At 42.4% G+C, this 16,144-nt stretch overlaps 1 protein-coding gene across 2 annotated transcripts; it reads right to left on the bottom strand.

The window, feature by feature from the left end:
* Positions 1-235: 235 nt before the first annotated feature.
* Positions 236-13,942, bottom strand: LOC146984611 (vasopressin V2 receptor-like). 2 transcript variants are annotated; one of them, XM_085781906.1, is made up of 7 exons: positions 13,502-13,898; positions 12,454-12,527; positions 6,288-6,679; positions 5,449-5,694; positions 5,044-5,190; positions 3,487-4,078; positions 236-2,122 (listed from the first exon to the last, which is right to left on the bottom strand). In XM_085781906.1, the coding sequence occupies exons 3-7, from the start codon at positions 6,675-6,677 to the stop codon at positions 1,923-1,925; spliced, it is 1,575 nt and encodes a 524-aa protein (XP_085638032.1). In that variant the 5' UTR covers positions 6,678-6,679; positions 12,454-12,527; positions 13,502-13,898; the 3' UTR covers positions 236-1,922. The 2 variants fall into 2 exon arrangements, with proteins under 2 accessions (XP_085638032.1, XP_085638033.1); XM_085781907.1 differs by having other exon boundaries at positions 264-2,122; positions 13,506-13,942.
* Between the last annotated feature and the right edge of the window lie 2,202 nt (positions 13,943-16,144).

Here is a 16,144-nt window from a genome sequence, read left to right on the forward strand (position 1 = left end):
CAAAACGAACATTAAAAAAACACGCTATTATTTTGGGGAACATCTGAAACGGATAGTTTGACCAAATACAGTCAATTCTATTCTTATTTTATACAAACAGAAAGATATTACATAATCATTCTTTTATATATAAATATGTATATATTTACATATACATAAAAAGTAATAGCATTGCGGGTCATGACACATTACTCTGCATGTGGTAAATGATATAAAACTATACATGAACAGAGCATAGTAACAGGAATTAAAATATTTATATTCAGAATTTGTAGATTTTCATTTATGCAATAATAAATAAAGAGATAGAAGTACACATGGCTCGTGGTGTAATATATTCAGTGATCCCTGTTCTGGTGGTAGCTCTAAGAATAACATGGCTGACATCATTTGAAGATTAATTCAGCAGGGGAGGCCCCTCTAAAAAACGTCTGCTGACATCTCAGGCACTTGGCTTTGACTGGGAGTATTTTCACATGTTGATGTGGAGTTTTTCCTACACAGGCATGCAGTCTAAATGATACGTAGTAGTCTATGTTTACACTTAGTAGTGTCTTATCTACTGAAGCTTTGTGACATCTGGACTCTCAAGACCTGAAATGATTCTTCAGTCCAGCTTTAAAAAAAATAAAAAATAAAAATAAAACTCTTTGGTTTAACATCTCCTTGTTTCCTCTGCAGATATCGGACCTTTACAATTGTATGATTTACATTCAATATTTATCTTACACAAAATGTAATAATAAATAATGTGCCTTACATTTTCAATAAATATACTTTACATTGTTCATCGCTGTACATGGAATGCTGTTGAAAGTTTATAATTTGTTTCCTTCCTGTCTCATCTGCATAATGTAAATGTTCCTTTTTTTTTAACCTTGTCAGGAAGTAAAACATTTTTTTTGTACCTCATGTTCTGTGCTTGTATGAAATACAATCACATAATTGTGTCCCAGTTGGATGTGGAAACATGGATTGTCCAGGGCCTTGACCCTTGACCTCAGTTAATTTCTGAGTGTGTGTGTGTGTGTTTTTGTCTGTGTTAAGTAAACCCACAGTACTGCAGGTCTTCGTGCTGTGTCGGGCGGCATCTTGCTCTGGCTCTCTGCTGCACAGTCCTCATGACTGAATCTCCATCCGATCTGCAAACAAATCACTATTGTTCTTAGGAACCTGAATCCTCCTGAGCTAATATGAATTCAGCCTCAAGCATCTGTCTGTAATCCACTTTCTTTGATTTAACAAAGTTTGTTCACTTTATTAGATTTCAACCTTCTCAGGACCACTCCTGCAGCTGTAACATCCATGTCATCCCCTGTCTGTTCTCAGTCCAACTGCCGCCTTGCACTGTCTCATGGATTATGTGTATGTCTCTCTCTCTCTCTCTTTCCCTTAGCCTGCTGCTTTGCTACCTCTACACCCACAGCTCTGTCTGCTGCTTTGTACATTATGTATGCCGTAGGCCCATTAATACAGTGTACCACCCCTTGCATTCCTGCTGTTCGGCTTTGTCTGTGCAGCACTGGTTTTCCTGTTTGAATCATTGCAGAGGGTTGTTACAGAGGTGAAAATCTCTTTACTCTCAAGGACAATTTGTACAGCAGATGCTGTCACCGACGGCCACTGTATATTCCACAGAGCCCTCATAAAATGCTGTTGACATCCTCAATGACACCCTTCCTCACCGCTCGGCTGCAGGGGACAGGTGATTACTGATAGATGTCCTGTTGACAGTGCAGCTGTCCTTTGTTGTTAGAAACATCTGGTGGAGGTCAGCGCTCACCGTTCTCAGGCTGCGATGCTGGCGGTGGTGTTGGTGGTGGAGCAGTCGTGTGCAACCACCAGCATGTTCACGCAACGGCCACGTGTGCACTCGTGCATGTCTGTTTCTGGCACGTCTGTTTCTGTCTCATCATCCACTGTCAGTACAGGCCGTCCTTGGTGGTGGAGGTGTGCGTGGTGGTGGAGTCGTCGGGCAGGGAGCCCCGGCGGCCTGGTCGTGACCAACAGTTCAGAAGGTGCTGCAGCTCTCTGGACACGCTGCTGGAGAAAGCTGTGTAGATCCACGGGTTGGTGCAGGAGTTCAGACTGGCCAGAAGCATCAGGATAGTGAAGGCCACTCCTAGAGGACACACACAGATGCACGCACACACACAAAAAGGAAGAAACACACACAAAAAGGAAGAAGAAGTTAAGTGCATAAACATGTGCAAATACAGGCACAAGAATGTATACACTCATAAAAATGTTCAGCTTGACTAGTGGTGAACATTCTTCCAGCTGTGGGCAGATGATCACAACGTGCACAACATTGTTCCCTTCTTGCTTATAAAACAGACATAAATATGTACAACATCTATTCAGTTTGAAAATAAAGCATTCAGGATAATTGTTTTTTTTTCTTTTTTCCGCAACAGAAACAGGACTGTAAATACCCTAGAGGGCGAAATCCCATACTTCCTTTTTCTGTTTTCCATTTTTTCCTCTTTTTTTGTAGCTACAATAAGTCATTTACCTAAAATATTCTTATTTCACTGTGGTCAGCTGAGGACAATAGGAACAAACCGCTTGTTGAATAGAGGGCTGATAATAATCAGAGTGTGGAGCTGTTTGCCAGTAAAGACCTGTGTGTGTGTGTGTGTGTGTGTGTGTGTGTGTGTGTGTGTGTGTGTGTGTGTGTGTGTGTGTGTGTGTGTGTGCGTGTGTGCACGTGTGTGTGCACGTGTGTGTATTCAAGCTTACGTGCCTTGCACTGTGTTTCTGTTTGTGATCTTCATTGTGTTTTCAAGCTGCTGCCAGGGATCATTGTTGATGAAATGTCAACATCTGGCCACGTTGCAAAATCAGCAGGGGATGTAAATAGGTTATTTACTTGCCGAGGGTGTTTGCCTATAGCTTCACATCAGAGGACACCCACACGGTCCATACTATCAGCCACAAATTATGGCTGTGCTGGCCATAGTATCTTAATCTCTGGCTGCCAGTGAAGGCATCATCAGATCCAAGATATGTCCCAAAATGTGCAGAGGACTGACCAGATAGGAGCAAATTCAGGGGCTCCAATGTATGAGTTCAAACAAACTTTTCAATGTTGTACTTCACTCACTGTTACCACATCTAAGCTGGAGTTTGTCTTTGCAATGAGTGGGATTATGTTTCGACTCACTGAGATGGACAACAGCATTGATCAGAGGTTGTTGTTATAAACCAGACTCAGTCACTTGTGGCTGCCTACAGGGCAGAGGAGATAAGGTTTGCACATTTAGTGCAATTAAGTGGATAAACTGGATTAAAGGGGATCAATGCAGCAGAGAAAAACAACTTAAATTATTCATTTTGAGTGGTTATAAAACGGATGTCTGTTTGTTTGTTTTTTTGTGGGTGGATTGCAAGCAACAGGGAATGTTGCAACAAGGGACCAAAGCTCTTGGAAATCAGGCCGGTGACTCGGGTAAACAGGACCCAGAAAACGTGTTTGTGACTGACCTTGATCTGGAGGGGTGGGGTCCCAGGCGGCCCACAGCTGGACGATGAAGAACGGTGACCAGCAGATCGTGTAGACCAGCACAATCACCAGAGTCATCCTCACTGTCTTGGACATGGCTTTGGTGATGCTTGGAGGTGGGGCAGCTGGGGGGTGAGGGGGAACAAAGTCCAGGGAGCAGCGGGGGGAGCCTGAGGCCAGCTCGTAGGGCGCGTAGGACTCCTGGCAGTCTGAGGTGTTGAGTGTTTGCTGCTGCGTTGGCGATGTTGTTGCTGTTGTTGTTGTTGCTGTCGTATGTTCACCACAGCAACTGCTATACTGGATGGAAGACGGAACATAGTCGTAACACTCTTCCACTTGGCTGTTATGTATGTTACTGTTAGGGCCGTTATTGACGCCCTTCAAGTGCTGTCCTCCTCCTCTCCCGTCCCTGCCCCCACCCCCGGACGTCCGTCTCCCCCTCTCCCTGGCCCGCTCATCATCCTTCTTAAAGCTGTGGAAGCGGAAGAGGATTTCATTTTTCTTCAACTCAGCCATCACCACCCTCTCTGACTTCAGGTAGATGTTGTTGTGAATCTCTCTGAAGATTCTTATCTAGGAAACAGGGATAACGAAGTGAGTTAGCACAGTGTAAAAAGACTGAAACAAGGCATTGTTGAAAGGCCCAGCAGCCTGAGGGGTTAGGTTTTATGACTGACACCTGCCAGACTCAGATTCATGTCTTTGCTCTTGGAGACAATCTTTTATGCATCTCTCCTCTAACATTGACAGGATATTAGAAACAAAAGAGAGTGTGTTGGCCTTCATGTCAGACATTTTAATGCACCACTATTAAAGTCAACTACTCCTCTGAAACAATACGCATAGCTGCCATAAACATTTATTGATGCAAAGTCTCCTGAGCAACTAAAACAATAATTTGAATTCATGGGCTGATAGGTGATTCATGCTTGTAGCTGTTTTTCCTGAATTTAAAGATTGTTACAGCCAAAGGTTGTGTTTCTGCCAACTTTAAAAATAGCTTTATTAGACTACAGTTTGACAAGCCTCTCCATCCGCATTTCTATCCACTCAGTACTAGCAAAGTACAGCTGCATCATCATACTTCTGAAAAAGTGTCTGAAGTGGCCTCTCGATTTGAAATGCGATAATGAAAGAGGGTCAAGGATTCTATGTTTGGCACAGATCTGGTACATTCCTCTTCCTGGCAGGAGCTTCTTCGAGTGGGCAGATTTTCTGAACACCCGTCTCAGCAGTGGTCCTCAAAGTGCTGTGTTAATTAGGGGAAATAGCTGGACCCTGGAAATATCTTTCCCTAAATAGAGCAGCAGGGCTGATGGGAGGCAGCCCAGAATGCCTATCCGCCATGGGATGCTACATAACACCAACCACAATTCCCAACGGGTTATCAAACAATGCCTGCCAAATGCACCCGCCATGAAAACAAAACAACATTTCATTCATGCCACACGCTTCATTATTGGATAATGTTGCCAGCAGTCAATGGTCTTTGTGGCTGATGCAGAGATTTAGAGTCCAGCTAGTTCAACCAGAATTACCTGACAGATGGTAATGATGAGCGCGGGCAGGATGAAGACAGCCACAGTCATCCAGGTGACGTAGGCCTTCAGCCCCCACGGCTCAGCAAAGTGACCCCAGCACTCGAACACTTCAGGTGCCACTTCTGAGCGGGAGAAGATGAACACCTGACACAGACCAAACAAAAGGAGGAGGGGGGGGGGGGGGTTCAGCACACTCATACACATGAATGTCAGTTTCCTCCTCCATTAGCTGAACTGTAGTGAACTCATAGAGCTAAAAATAGACAACATCTTGAGTTTTACTGTAGCAATCAGGGTGTGAACACCCACTGAGACCTCATTTCCTATTTCGCCATGTGTTTGTGCATGTTCTTGCGTATGTGAGACAGGTTTTTGTTTCCCCTTGTGTTTACGCCTCCCTACCTGCGGTATGCTGAGGGCTAGTGCCAGGGCCCAGGCCACCATGACAGGGGTGTTGCAGCGGGACACCGCTCCCCCACGGTAGGCCTGCAACGGGCAGCAGATGGCTTGGTGTCGGTCCACTGTCATGGCAACTATCATGTAGGATGAAGCAAACATGCCAACAATCTGCAAGTACTTGATGCAGCGGCAAAGCACGTCTGGCCCCTGAAACCTCTCCGTGATTCTCCATATTAGCTGAGGGAGGACCTGGTTAGGAAAAGAAGAAACTTTTGGTGATTGAAATGTTGGTAACACTTTAGATTAACACATATTCACCATTAACTAGGTGCTTATTAATATGCATATAAGTAGCTTACTAGCTCCTTATTAGTAATTATTAAGCACATATTAACACCTTATTCTACCTCTATTACACCATGAATTAAGATTTTTCCTGATATTAACTCCTAATTATCGCTTATTCATTGTAAATTAATGCATTAATGCTATACTAATTCAGAGTGATAAAGGAAGAATTACTGTTCTTGTGCTACTGCCCCTGTACAAGGCCCCAATAACCCACTGGTTATTCACATCATTATTCAGAAACAACAATGCATTAATTTACAATGAATAAGCGATAATTAGGAGTTAATATCAGGAAAAATCTTAAATGGTGTAATAGAGGTAGAATTAGACTATGTAGAATAAGGTGTTAATAAGTGCTTAATAATTACTAATAAGGAGCTATGCTACTTAGATGCATATTAATAAGCACCTAGTTAATGTGTTCCCTAATTTAAAGTGTTACGGAAATGTTTTGCCTACGTTTCTTTATGTTGTGTTTTACAGCAACTGACCTGAAAGAGGGCCACCACCAGATCAGCCAAACACAGATTGACCATGAACACGTGCATGGGTGCATTGTGCTTCCTCCTCCTCAGCAGCACCCACAGCACAAAGCTGTTGCCCAGGGTGGTGAGAGCCAGCACCACGCCGAGCACCGCGATCTCTGCTCTGGCCAGGCCCAGGTCTCTGGCCCTGGGCTGCGGGAGAGTGTGAGGTGTGGTGGTGGAGGAGCCGTTCTCGGGGAACATCCCAAAGAAGGAACCCCCGCTGTGAGACGTGTTGAAAGAGTTCAGTTCAGAGACAAACAAGGATGAGGAAGAGAAGTTGTTGTTCCTTCCTGTGGCCGCCAGAGAGGTGAGGTCTAACCCATCCCAGTCCGTTTCCACACTGATGCTTTCCATTCCTGAAAGACAAACAAAGTGTTAATGTGGGAAAGCAGCTATGACATGTTGTTTGTGGTTTGTTTTAGCCATGCCTTACGCAAAAAACGGCCACCGCACAGGGTCATAAGATTTTAACAAGCACAGATTTATCAACAATTTACTTGTTCTGAGTTATCAAGATATCAGCACCCGTTTATTAAATTTCCTCCAGTTGCCCTCGTATTCGTCAGCTGAGTAATTTTATACTCAGGGTTGTCCTTATCGTACCACTGAGAATACAAAGCAAAACACACAGGCCTTTTATTAAGGACCCATAATGATGATACATGTTTCACATTGCATATTATAAATAGCATCCTTTTGGCAATTTCTTGAAATTTGACAGAAAGTAATAGAAGCCAGATATTGTAGCAATCATCATGTGAATGTTGTTGTGTTTTGATACTGTCTCCATATTTTTATGAAGTTTTCAGTGTGTTTGTCCATCTCTCAATGCCTCCGGTTGTGCTTGACGCAAATCGAGCATGGTTTATTTTCTTTGCCATATTTTCTCAAGGTTGATCTGACAGCGTTCCCTCCCTATCCCACCACTCTTATTCTTTCACCTCCGCTCTCATAATCGCTCTCATCCCAGGCCTAACCCCATACATTCCTGTTTCCCCCCCTGTTTTTGTTCCTGCCCCCTCTCCTTCTTCATCATCCTCTCATACATCCATGCATTCTTTTCTTCTCTCCCAGTCACACTCTCTGTTGATCTCAATCAATTTTACGTTTATTTTTCTTTGCTTATAAATAAATGGTGCAGAAGTACGGAAAGTCGATAGGAATAATATGACAGCTTAAAAAGCAGAGTCGTGGGATGCTGGAGGCCGACTTGGTCAAATAAACTGATCGCAGAGGAAGGTCTGGAAGGAAAAATGGAGGAAGATGAAGGCAATGCGGAGAAATGTCAGGAAAAGAAATAAAAACTGAGAAAAGGCACGACAATAGAGGAGTGAAAAGAGGATGATAAGAAGGGAGGTGGTCAAATATAGCTCTAAAGACTTGCTATTCGTTATCACACAGCGTGTGTTGATTGACACCACACTGATGTGTTATTCTGACTAATGAGCGAGGAGTGGTTAGGTATACAAACAACTGGGTGTTTGGAAATTTTCCATGTCTAAGAATAGGAGGAAACCCATTGTGATCGAATTGTGCAACTGAGTGTGACTAATAAGACATTACAAGGCTGTTCTCACTGCTCTGTTGAGACCCGATGGTCAATTTGCTGGTAATAACGCACTCACCACTGGGTGCGTGAGGTAACACAGCTGAACACATTGTCAAGTGCTACATGCTGGCTTTGCCACAGGAATGTCTTCAGCTGAACGCATGACAAGCCAGGCCAGCTGGGACCCCCACGCCCAGCATGAAGGTATAGCTATAGATGAAAGGAAGAGAATCTGAGCAGAACCGTTGCTGTTGTGAGTTCAGTCAAATACTCTCTTCTTGTACAAGTGAATCCCTTCTGCCACACCCGGCGACCACAACACTGCCATAAATGGATAAACCAAATCAAACCTTTAGTTTTTCTTCTCCTTCTGCGTCAGCATTGGTTTAGTTAGGTTTTAGGATTCCGCTCAAATATTTGGCCTTGTCCAAAGGTCTTTGGATCAAAGCTGATAATATTCTTTGTTATTATCTGTTTATTATTTTTTCTTTTCCACATTTTTTTTAATTAGGGGTTTAGACAACGAGGTCTTTTTCCATCAAGGAATCTCCTGGCCCCTCTTTGTGGAGACCTGAGGAGCCTTGTGCCCCTCTCTGTAATTACAGCACAATTCATGAGAGGATTCTTTGTGCTGCGCGGTTCTTTATACCCTCTATATAATCTCATTATGTATATTTGCCCATGTGACTAATTTCTGATGTGAAATCCCCTTTTCAAGTATGCCTCTGTGCAGATAAAACATAATGACTGAGGGATATGCTATGATACTGATGTAGCCTCAAAAATTAATCCACATGTATTACAGTAATGTTCCCAAATATGATTCAGAAAAATGCAATAAGCAGATTAATGACTGGTAGGGAGAACCTTAATGGTGTCAAGACTTATCTGTTGCTCAGGAAAGTGTGTGTGAGGCATTTCTTTCCTGAACTTATTTTGAAAGGTCTGTTCTCACCATCTATGAATCTTGTTCGGAGAACTTCTGAATTAGCCCCTGTTTCCTTGAATTCCTGAAGGACACGAAGTATTTTTTCCAAATATGCTCATGTGTCTCATTTGCATAGATCGTGCATCCAAGAAATCAAGATGGATTGTCTTCAATTGCTCAATGGCTCAACTAAAGGAGACCCACGGACAGCGTAAAACTTCTGGCAATGGCACTTCCTGACCTCAGAGGAAATTCCTTATACTGGCAGTACACAGAGAAGGTAAATGTTGTCTCCAGAGCTGTGCTGTATGTGGTCTAATGTATCCATTTATGCACACTGTGTCTGAAAATGTATTCTGCTGTGCTCTCTCCTTAATAACACAAGCACAGCAGCATTCCCATCTGTCTGATCGACTTAATGTAAGGCACAAATTATTCCATGTCGGTGCTGGATGGACTGTACAGGCTGCTTTTAGTAGTTGGTGCGGTATGTTGCCTCCTGTCTTTGCTTTAAAGCTTTCACCCTGATTAATAATAGTCAATTCCTCCCATGCTTCCCTCTCCAGAGACAAACTGTGTGCAACCATCCATTTTCATGTCGTCTCCATCGTGCAACGCTCTCCCCACACTCAGGGCCACAGAGCCTCAGGGATGACAGAAACAGGTAGTTAACGTGAGCTAGAAAACATTATAGCTTCCAGCCATTCATGTCTTTCAACATGTCAGTTCTCTTTGCTCGTCATGTTCTGGTCATTAACTTCGACAAGCTACGTCATGTTTAATTTTGTTATGTGTCAAATAATCCAGGTTTAGAGTGTAATGTAGTGGAGATGTTGACCACAAACTTAATGGGAATCTAGATTTAACTTGTCCATCAGCTGGAAATGTTATGAATGTGCTCAGCTGAGTCGAACAATTTTTAACTAACATGTTGGTCAAGGCAAGAGTATTGTCTATGATCTAAAGTTCATACCAGTGTTTAGCACTGTTTTGTTATGTAAGTCATCTTGAAAATAACTGTCTTATCTCATCACCTAATCTGCCCATGATTATCATAAGTCTTCACCTCTCACCTCTTTCTGACAAAAATCAGTGCAGAACTTCCTCTAAACTGTAAATGTTTACTCTGTAAAGTCTCTGCAGTTCACTCATGGTTTAATATGTTGAAATCATTAGTAGACAAAATACATTCAAATTCAAGATGAAATGTTTGAATAAAAGCTGGATGTGAGGTAAATTCTGAGGAATTTGATAATAAATAGGCTGAAACTTGCACAACCTCTGCTCTGGTCCTTCAGGGAACATTCTGCTCATGGTCTTACATAAGATATACCTCGCAATAACTGGAAACATTTGAATAAACACAGAAAATATGACATGGACACCAAACCTACTTAATATTACCATATCTCTGTTTGACCATCTCTTGTGTGACAGGTAAACAAAATTTTCACTTTTCATGCACAGAGGATCATATTTGGATAATAAGACGCAGACAGTGTGCGTGACCACGACTGGTTGATTTAACACGGATCAGTCATTAACATGACGTGGTGGTGGCAGCAGTGACAGACAAAACAGGTGCTTATGCACTAGGTGCAATAATCCAAATGTAATGAATGACCCGGCCGTCACCCACCCGTCCGTCTCACATGTGCCTGTCAGTGATTAGTTCCCTTCGACCAGGTTTGACCCAGTTTGATGAATGAGGACCTCTCCGTCATTAGCATCCCTGTCTGCACTCAAACAACCTGTTGGTATTTCCCCCCAGCTCATTTGCTCTTCCTCCTCTGTGCTATCTTTTTCATCTCTCACCTGTTGTTTTCTCTAAATCTTCACATTTATCCACCCACTCCTTTTCTCTATGTCTTTCCTCCACTCCACCCTCTGTCATTATAGATCAAAACCACACGGGTAACTGTTTTTGATATGCATATAACTCATTTTGGTTTGAATTAGCAGCCTCATTAACAGACCTTGGCAGCAGGAAACAGGATTAAAATGATCTGGCTCCTTTGAATCTAGGATGAATGAAAAATAAATATAGGAATCAAGCACTAGATCCACATCATGTGATTTACTTAAGTATTCTGTTCTGCTTTCCTCTCCGTGGCAAGAGGCTGTATTTGCATACCAATCAATAGATTCTTAAACAATAAAGGTTTGGGTGAATCGTGTGGTAGTACATACTGGGATGTGCTAAATTCATCTGCATGATAAAGCAGCACTGACCACACTCTCTTCTTTAAGGCCCACATATCAGTAAATTAGATCCCAACTGGCGCTTTCACATGCAGCATAAATTCATCATCTGCATGAGTCGGCTCAATGACAGGTGGATACTTGATATATATTTATTCATTTCAATTTGTGGAGGCACCTGCCTTCTGTGCTCATTAAAAATCACATTCACAGCTTTGGATTCGTGATTTATCCCTCTCTTTCAGTGTGTGTCACTCAGCAGCTTCACCACAGACCGAAACCCATGTGGCCAATAAAAGTAAACACTTTGTTCTTTTACTGTCTTGCCCAAACAACTCATTAAATGTTAATCATGTGGGACCACACCTCATTGCACACACTCAAACAGTCATTACTTGCCCACATGGCAGCTGCGTGCGCTGCAGCACCCAATGAATTTTGTATTTGCAAATTCGCCATGAGTTTATTTCCATAATACATCAGAACTCACCGGGTCTTGGTGTGGAAGAAGCTCCAAGTCCCCTTATCAGCACTGATAAAGCCTGTTCCCGAGACCACTGTTTTTCTTGTTATGTATCATTAACCAGCACACTGCCAACAAGCATGTGCCCGAAACAAAACAGGGCCTTCCTCACGTCACACAACTGATATAAAATTCAGAGTATTCCCCCTGAAGAGTGGAAACTGGGCCACACCAGTTTAAACAGGCCTGGATGTTTGTGTGCCACATGATGAAATGAACACGATGAAATGATTCCCTGTTAGAGATCAGACTCAATTGACCATGAAAATAATAGTAATGACGAGTATGATGGTTTCTCCTGATGGTGGCTACAATCAAGGCAGTCATGTTGAGCATATTGTAAACTCTGCCAAGAAGACACATACACACACAAAAAAAGGAAGAAGCTTATGATTAATGGAAAAACCTCTCTAAAGCACTTTGGTACAGACAGATTTGAGCTCTCAATCACAAAAACTGATTTTGCCAAACGGTGATTTGTTGATTCATCCACCTATGGGATTATCCAATTGTTATTACATTAGCAGAAACTGACTGGACAAACTGCTGTCATGGTAGAGTCACAGGCTTTCAATAAGACTTCAGCCCTGTGATTTTTCCACAATCACTTCTTCTCTGCAAAGCAATTTTTTCATATTTCCATCATCTCATATTTTGAATGAGTTGTTATGCCACACAAATCTTCTGAATGAGACAATAAATCAGTGAGCTCTGAGGACACAGACGTGTGTGTAACACAAACACATCACTGCCTCAGGATCGTAAAACTCCCTTTTAATCATCTCAACACCTTTGATTCGCTTTTTAAAATATAGGTAAGACACACATCCACAGAGAAACAGACACACAAACACACACATGCACATAAAAGAAGAAGAGCACCCCAAGGTGAGCATGTATTGTTTGCCCCCGTCTGCTCGGCTCTCACCTTGTTTTCAGTGCATGGTAAGCTTTCTCACGCGTATCCTTATGTCTTGGTGCTTTTCGGTCCCGTCTCGGTGACTGTGGGACAAAGCATTGAGAGCTGTCACCAACACTGTCCATTAACATTACTGTATAGCCAAGAGCAGCTCATGTTAACCCAACTTCTCCCTTGAGCTTTTTATAAACCTATGGAAAAACTTAAAGGACCAGATGTATTTTCAAGTTGGATCTGCCATAAATTATTTCCAATCAAGCTCAGCACAACACACCCTGTGTGTTCACATATAAAACATGTGTTCAAATCAGGACTGACAGGCATGGTAAACACATACTGTGAGTGTTTACTCCTTTAAAGGATTTATGTGGGGGTTGACATTCAATCATTTAGACTTGACACTGATAATTGATATGTAAACGTAAATGTAAAAACAGTTACCATTAATGCTGGAGGTTTTTTAAATATTCAATTCATAGTCAATAAATTAATCACTTCAGGCAAAAAACTGGTTTACTATTTCCAAAAAGGTTTAGATAACATTTGTCTATCAATATTAATAATTAATCATGATAATTCATATAATGATGAAAATGACGCAAATTTTATTTTCTTAAGAAATGTTTTGCTTAGTTCTTTGTTGTTTGTTGTGTTATTGACAATGCCACTATTTTCTGAATGTTTTAAAAGCTATTATTGTGTTATAAAATTTTAGAGAAGTTTATTTAAGTTATTATAATTAAATTAAGTTGAACTGAATTACAGTTTATTTTAGAATTAGAAAGAACTCATAAAATGCTGAATAAAGAAGTTGAGTGGCGTATTTGTGTCTCGTGAGAACATGAGATATCGTAGATACACAGGGAGATGACCTACACACGTATTGACAGACAATGTGAACAGTTTTGAGTTTCCACGACCACCGTGTCAAGTGTTTTCAGCGATTAGAGGAAAATTACTGGAAGAATTGGACTAAGACGAATTTGTAGTATAAATGTCATAATCCGTATTTGCAATCTTATTATACCATCACCACAGAGTAAATAAAAACACTTACTCACATATGATCCCGTTCAGTGCTGCAGCTGTGTGAAGAAGAAGCTCAGTTGAATTTGACCCAAAATATTCACATCTTCATTGATGTCAGTCCAAGTCCCTATGCCCGGCGTAATATCAGCTGACTCCTGAATGAATTAGGAAGGGGAATAGGAATCAATGAGTCCTCATCAAAGCCGAGCACCTTTTGTTTTCCTCTCTTGGTTAATGTGACAAAGAAATTCTGCAAGATCTCTTCAAGTCCTTTGTGTGCCTGCTGGCTGTATTGTCCTGTCTGTGTAGTAGTTCAGTAGTGTATGTCAGAGTAATCCATTTGATAGCCATGTGTGTCCCGGCTCCTTGTGCGTCACGTTAGTGCTCTCGCAATGTGCTGTGCCCCCAGCACCACCAGCAGAAATGAATTTGAGCTTCGTCTGCTCTTACCTCTCCCCCCTCCCTCCCCTTACTATCCCCTCCTCCTGGGTCAACCAGCCTGTCCTCTAGGACTGAGGGTGGAGCGTGCAGCCAGGAGTGGAGGGACGGTATTATACATATCTATGAAGTGTATGGGTGTGTTTATGTGTGTGTGTAAGAGAGAGAGAGAGAGTAGAGAGACAAAGAGAGAGAGGGAGAGTGGACTATGTCCATCTGCATGTGCACATGATGTGTGAGTGTGTATGCATAGTGAAAACTTGTTTTGAAGTTAATGTTCACTTCACTGTAGGTGTGTGTGTGTGTTGGTATGTTGGTGTGTGAGGGACAGGGACTCATCTCCTCCCTTTGAAATGATTTATGCCCTGTATAAGTCATTGATACCTGCCGCCTGTGTGTTTACTCAAAGCCATGCTCTGTTTTGTTCTCCGCTCTCTCTCACCTTCCATCTCCTTTGTTGCTGCTGAACAAGGGCCGGTGCACTTCCTCCACCTATAGGAATGCCACTTGGCTGAGTCAGCAGGGCCACTGCAGGTCACGCCCTTGGAGTACACACAGAGCAATGAAGGTTAGTGCGCAAATAAAAAAGAAAGAAAAAAAAAGCTGTCTTACACTTTTAATGTCAAAGCTCCCTCATGCACAAGGTAACATGTGATGGTGAAGAAAGGCGGCTGGCGTGCACACAGACGCTCACAGGTGAACACAACGAGTGAATTCATAAATTCAGGCTCAAACTCTGAAAACACACTGGCAAAAAAACAAACGATGGAAATGGGGACGAGGCACCCAAATTTATTTTGACAGGTAAATTGCAGCTTCTTCTTCTTTTTTTTGCCCCCAAGCTACAGTTATAACAAGGCGACTGTTAGTTCACTGACATTTTAAAAGTATCATTCCCATTCAGTGGCCCCCATACACAACAGACCCACACACAGACAGCACATGGGGCACATGGGGCACTCTCTGTCTGTCTAGCCCAAAGCCATTGATCTCTGGCAGAGACTGTGTTGTCCCATGATGTCAGAAATCCTGGCCGTCTCCCTGAGTGGTGGTGCCAGGTTCACATCAGATGTCTCCCCTAGTCAAACCATTTTATCCTGCTACTGGGGAGGTGGGGCCGTAAGCTCCCTGAGAATCACTCTAATGTAATTATCCTGGCTCCTCAGGTCTCAGAGGACGTTTTGTCGTGAAGCGGCAAAGCAGATCCAAAGCTAATCCACAATCCACTTTGTTCATTTAACAGCTAGATATGACAAGTGATGAGCAAGAGGGGAACGAGGGAGAAAAGACATTAGTGGGGAAAATGTAATGACCATGAATGTGTGACAGACATGATTAATGGTTTTCCCACATTTGGTATGGGTTTAAAAGTTATGAAAACACAACCTTCCAGGAGAAGACACCCTGTGTGAAATATTTGTTTTAGGAAAACATAGGCCTGAATTATTTTATAATTATCTATCATCAGGTAAAACATCAGAGCACCACTGAAGCTGAAAAGGAATGTGGAGACTTAAAATATCTCACTATGACAACCTTTTCCTCTGAGATTTCAGTTTGGACTTTCTCCCACATGTTGAGGCTTATTTTCATGCCAGAAATAAAAATGACAGCTGTTTTCCCCAGTGCGGTCTCTTCTGCAAAGTGACACTTCTCAGAGATGTCTTTATTCGAACAGGGTGTTGACAACTACAAAGAAAATATTGCATTAACGTTATATGAATCAGCCATGTGGTCAATCAAGGGCCCTCTTCTGCCTGGAGAAGAGAGAAATGAGACAGTCCTCCTGGAGTACACAGAACCGGGTCCAAAAGCAGTAACTCAATAAAGATCCGTTTTCAGTCCAAAGTGTTTGGCTTCATCAACACCTGACAGAGTCTGCAAACATCAGCCTCAGCAGAGAGAGATGAGGCTGAACTGAACGCTCACTCACAGGGACAAGAAGTCCAACAAAGCCATTTGTCTTCCAGTGGGACAGCCTGAATTAGGCCGTCCCCCAGGATGAAGACTGCACTGAACACCTGGTCAGAAAAAAGTTGGCCCTGAAAAGTTAAGGAACATCTGACAGAAACATTAACTGTCAGCTGACCTATGAATAACACAGACAAATGAAGAATTTGAGACTCGTCCTGTGAACCTGTAATATCTAGGAAAAGATACAGTGGGATATTACTTTGCCAATAAAGTGCTGTTTTATTTCTATCAAAGGTCCTATTATGGCCATTATTCTGAG

This window comes from Trachurus japonicus, chromosome 7, assembly GCF_045865225.1.
Source record: "Trachurus japonicus isolate A0001 chromosome 7, Traja_1.0".
Classification (NCBI taxonomy): Eukaryota; Metazoa; Chordata; class Actinopteri; order Carangiformes; family Carangidae; genus Trachurus; species Trachurus japonicus.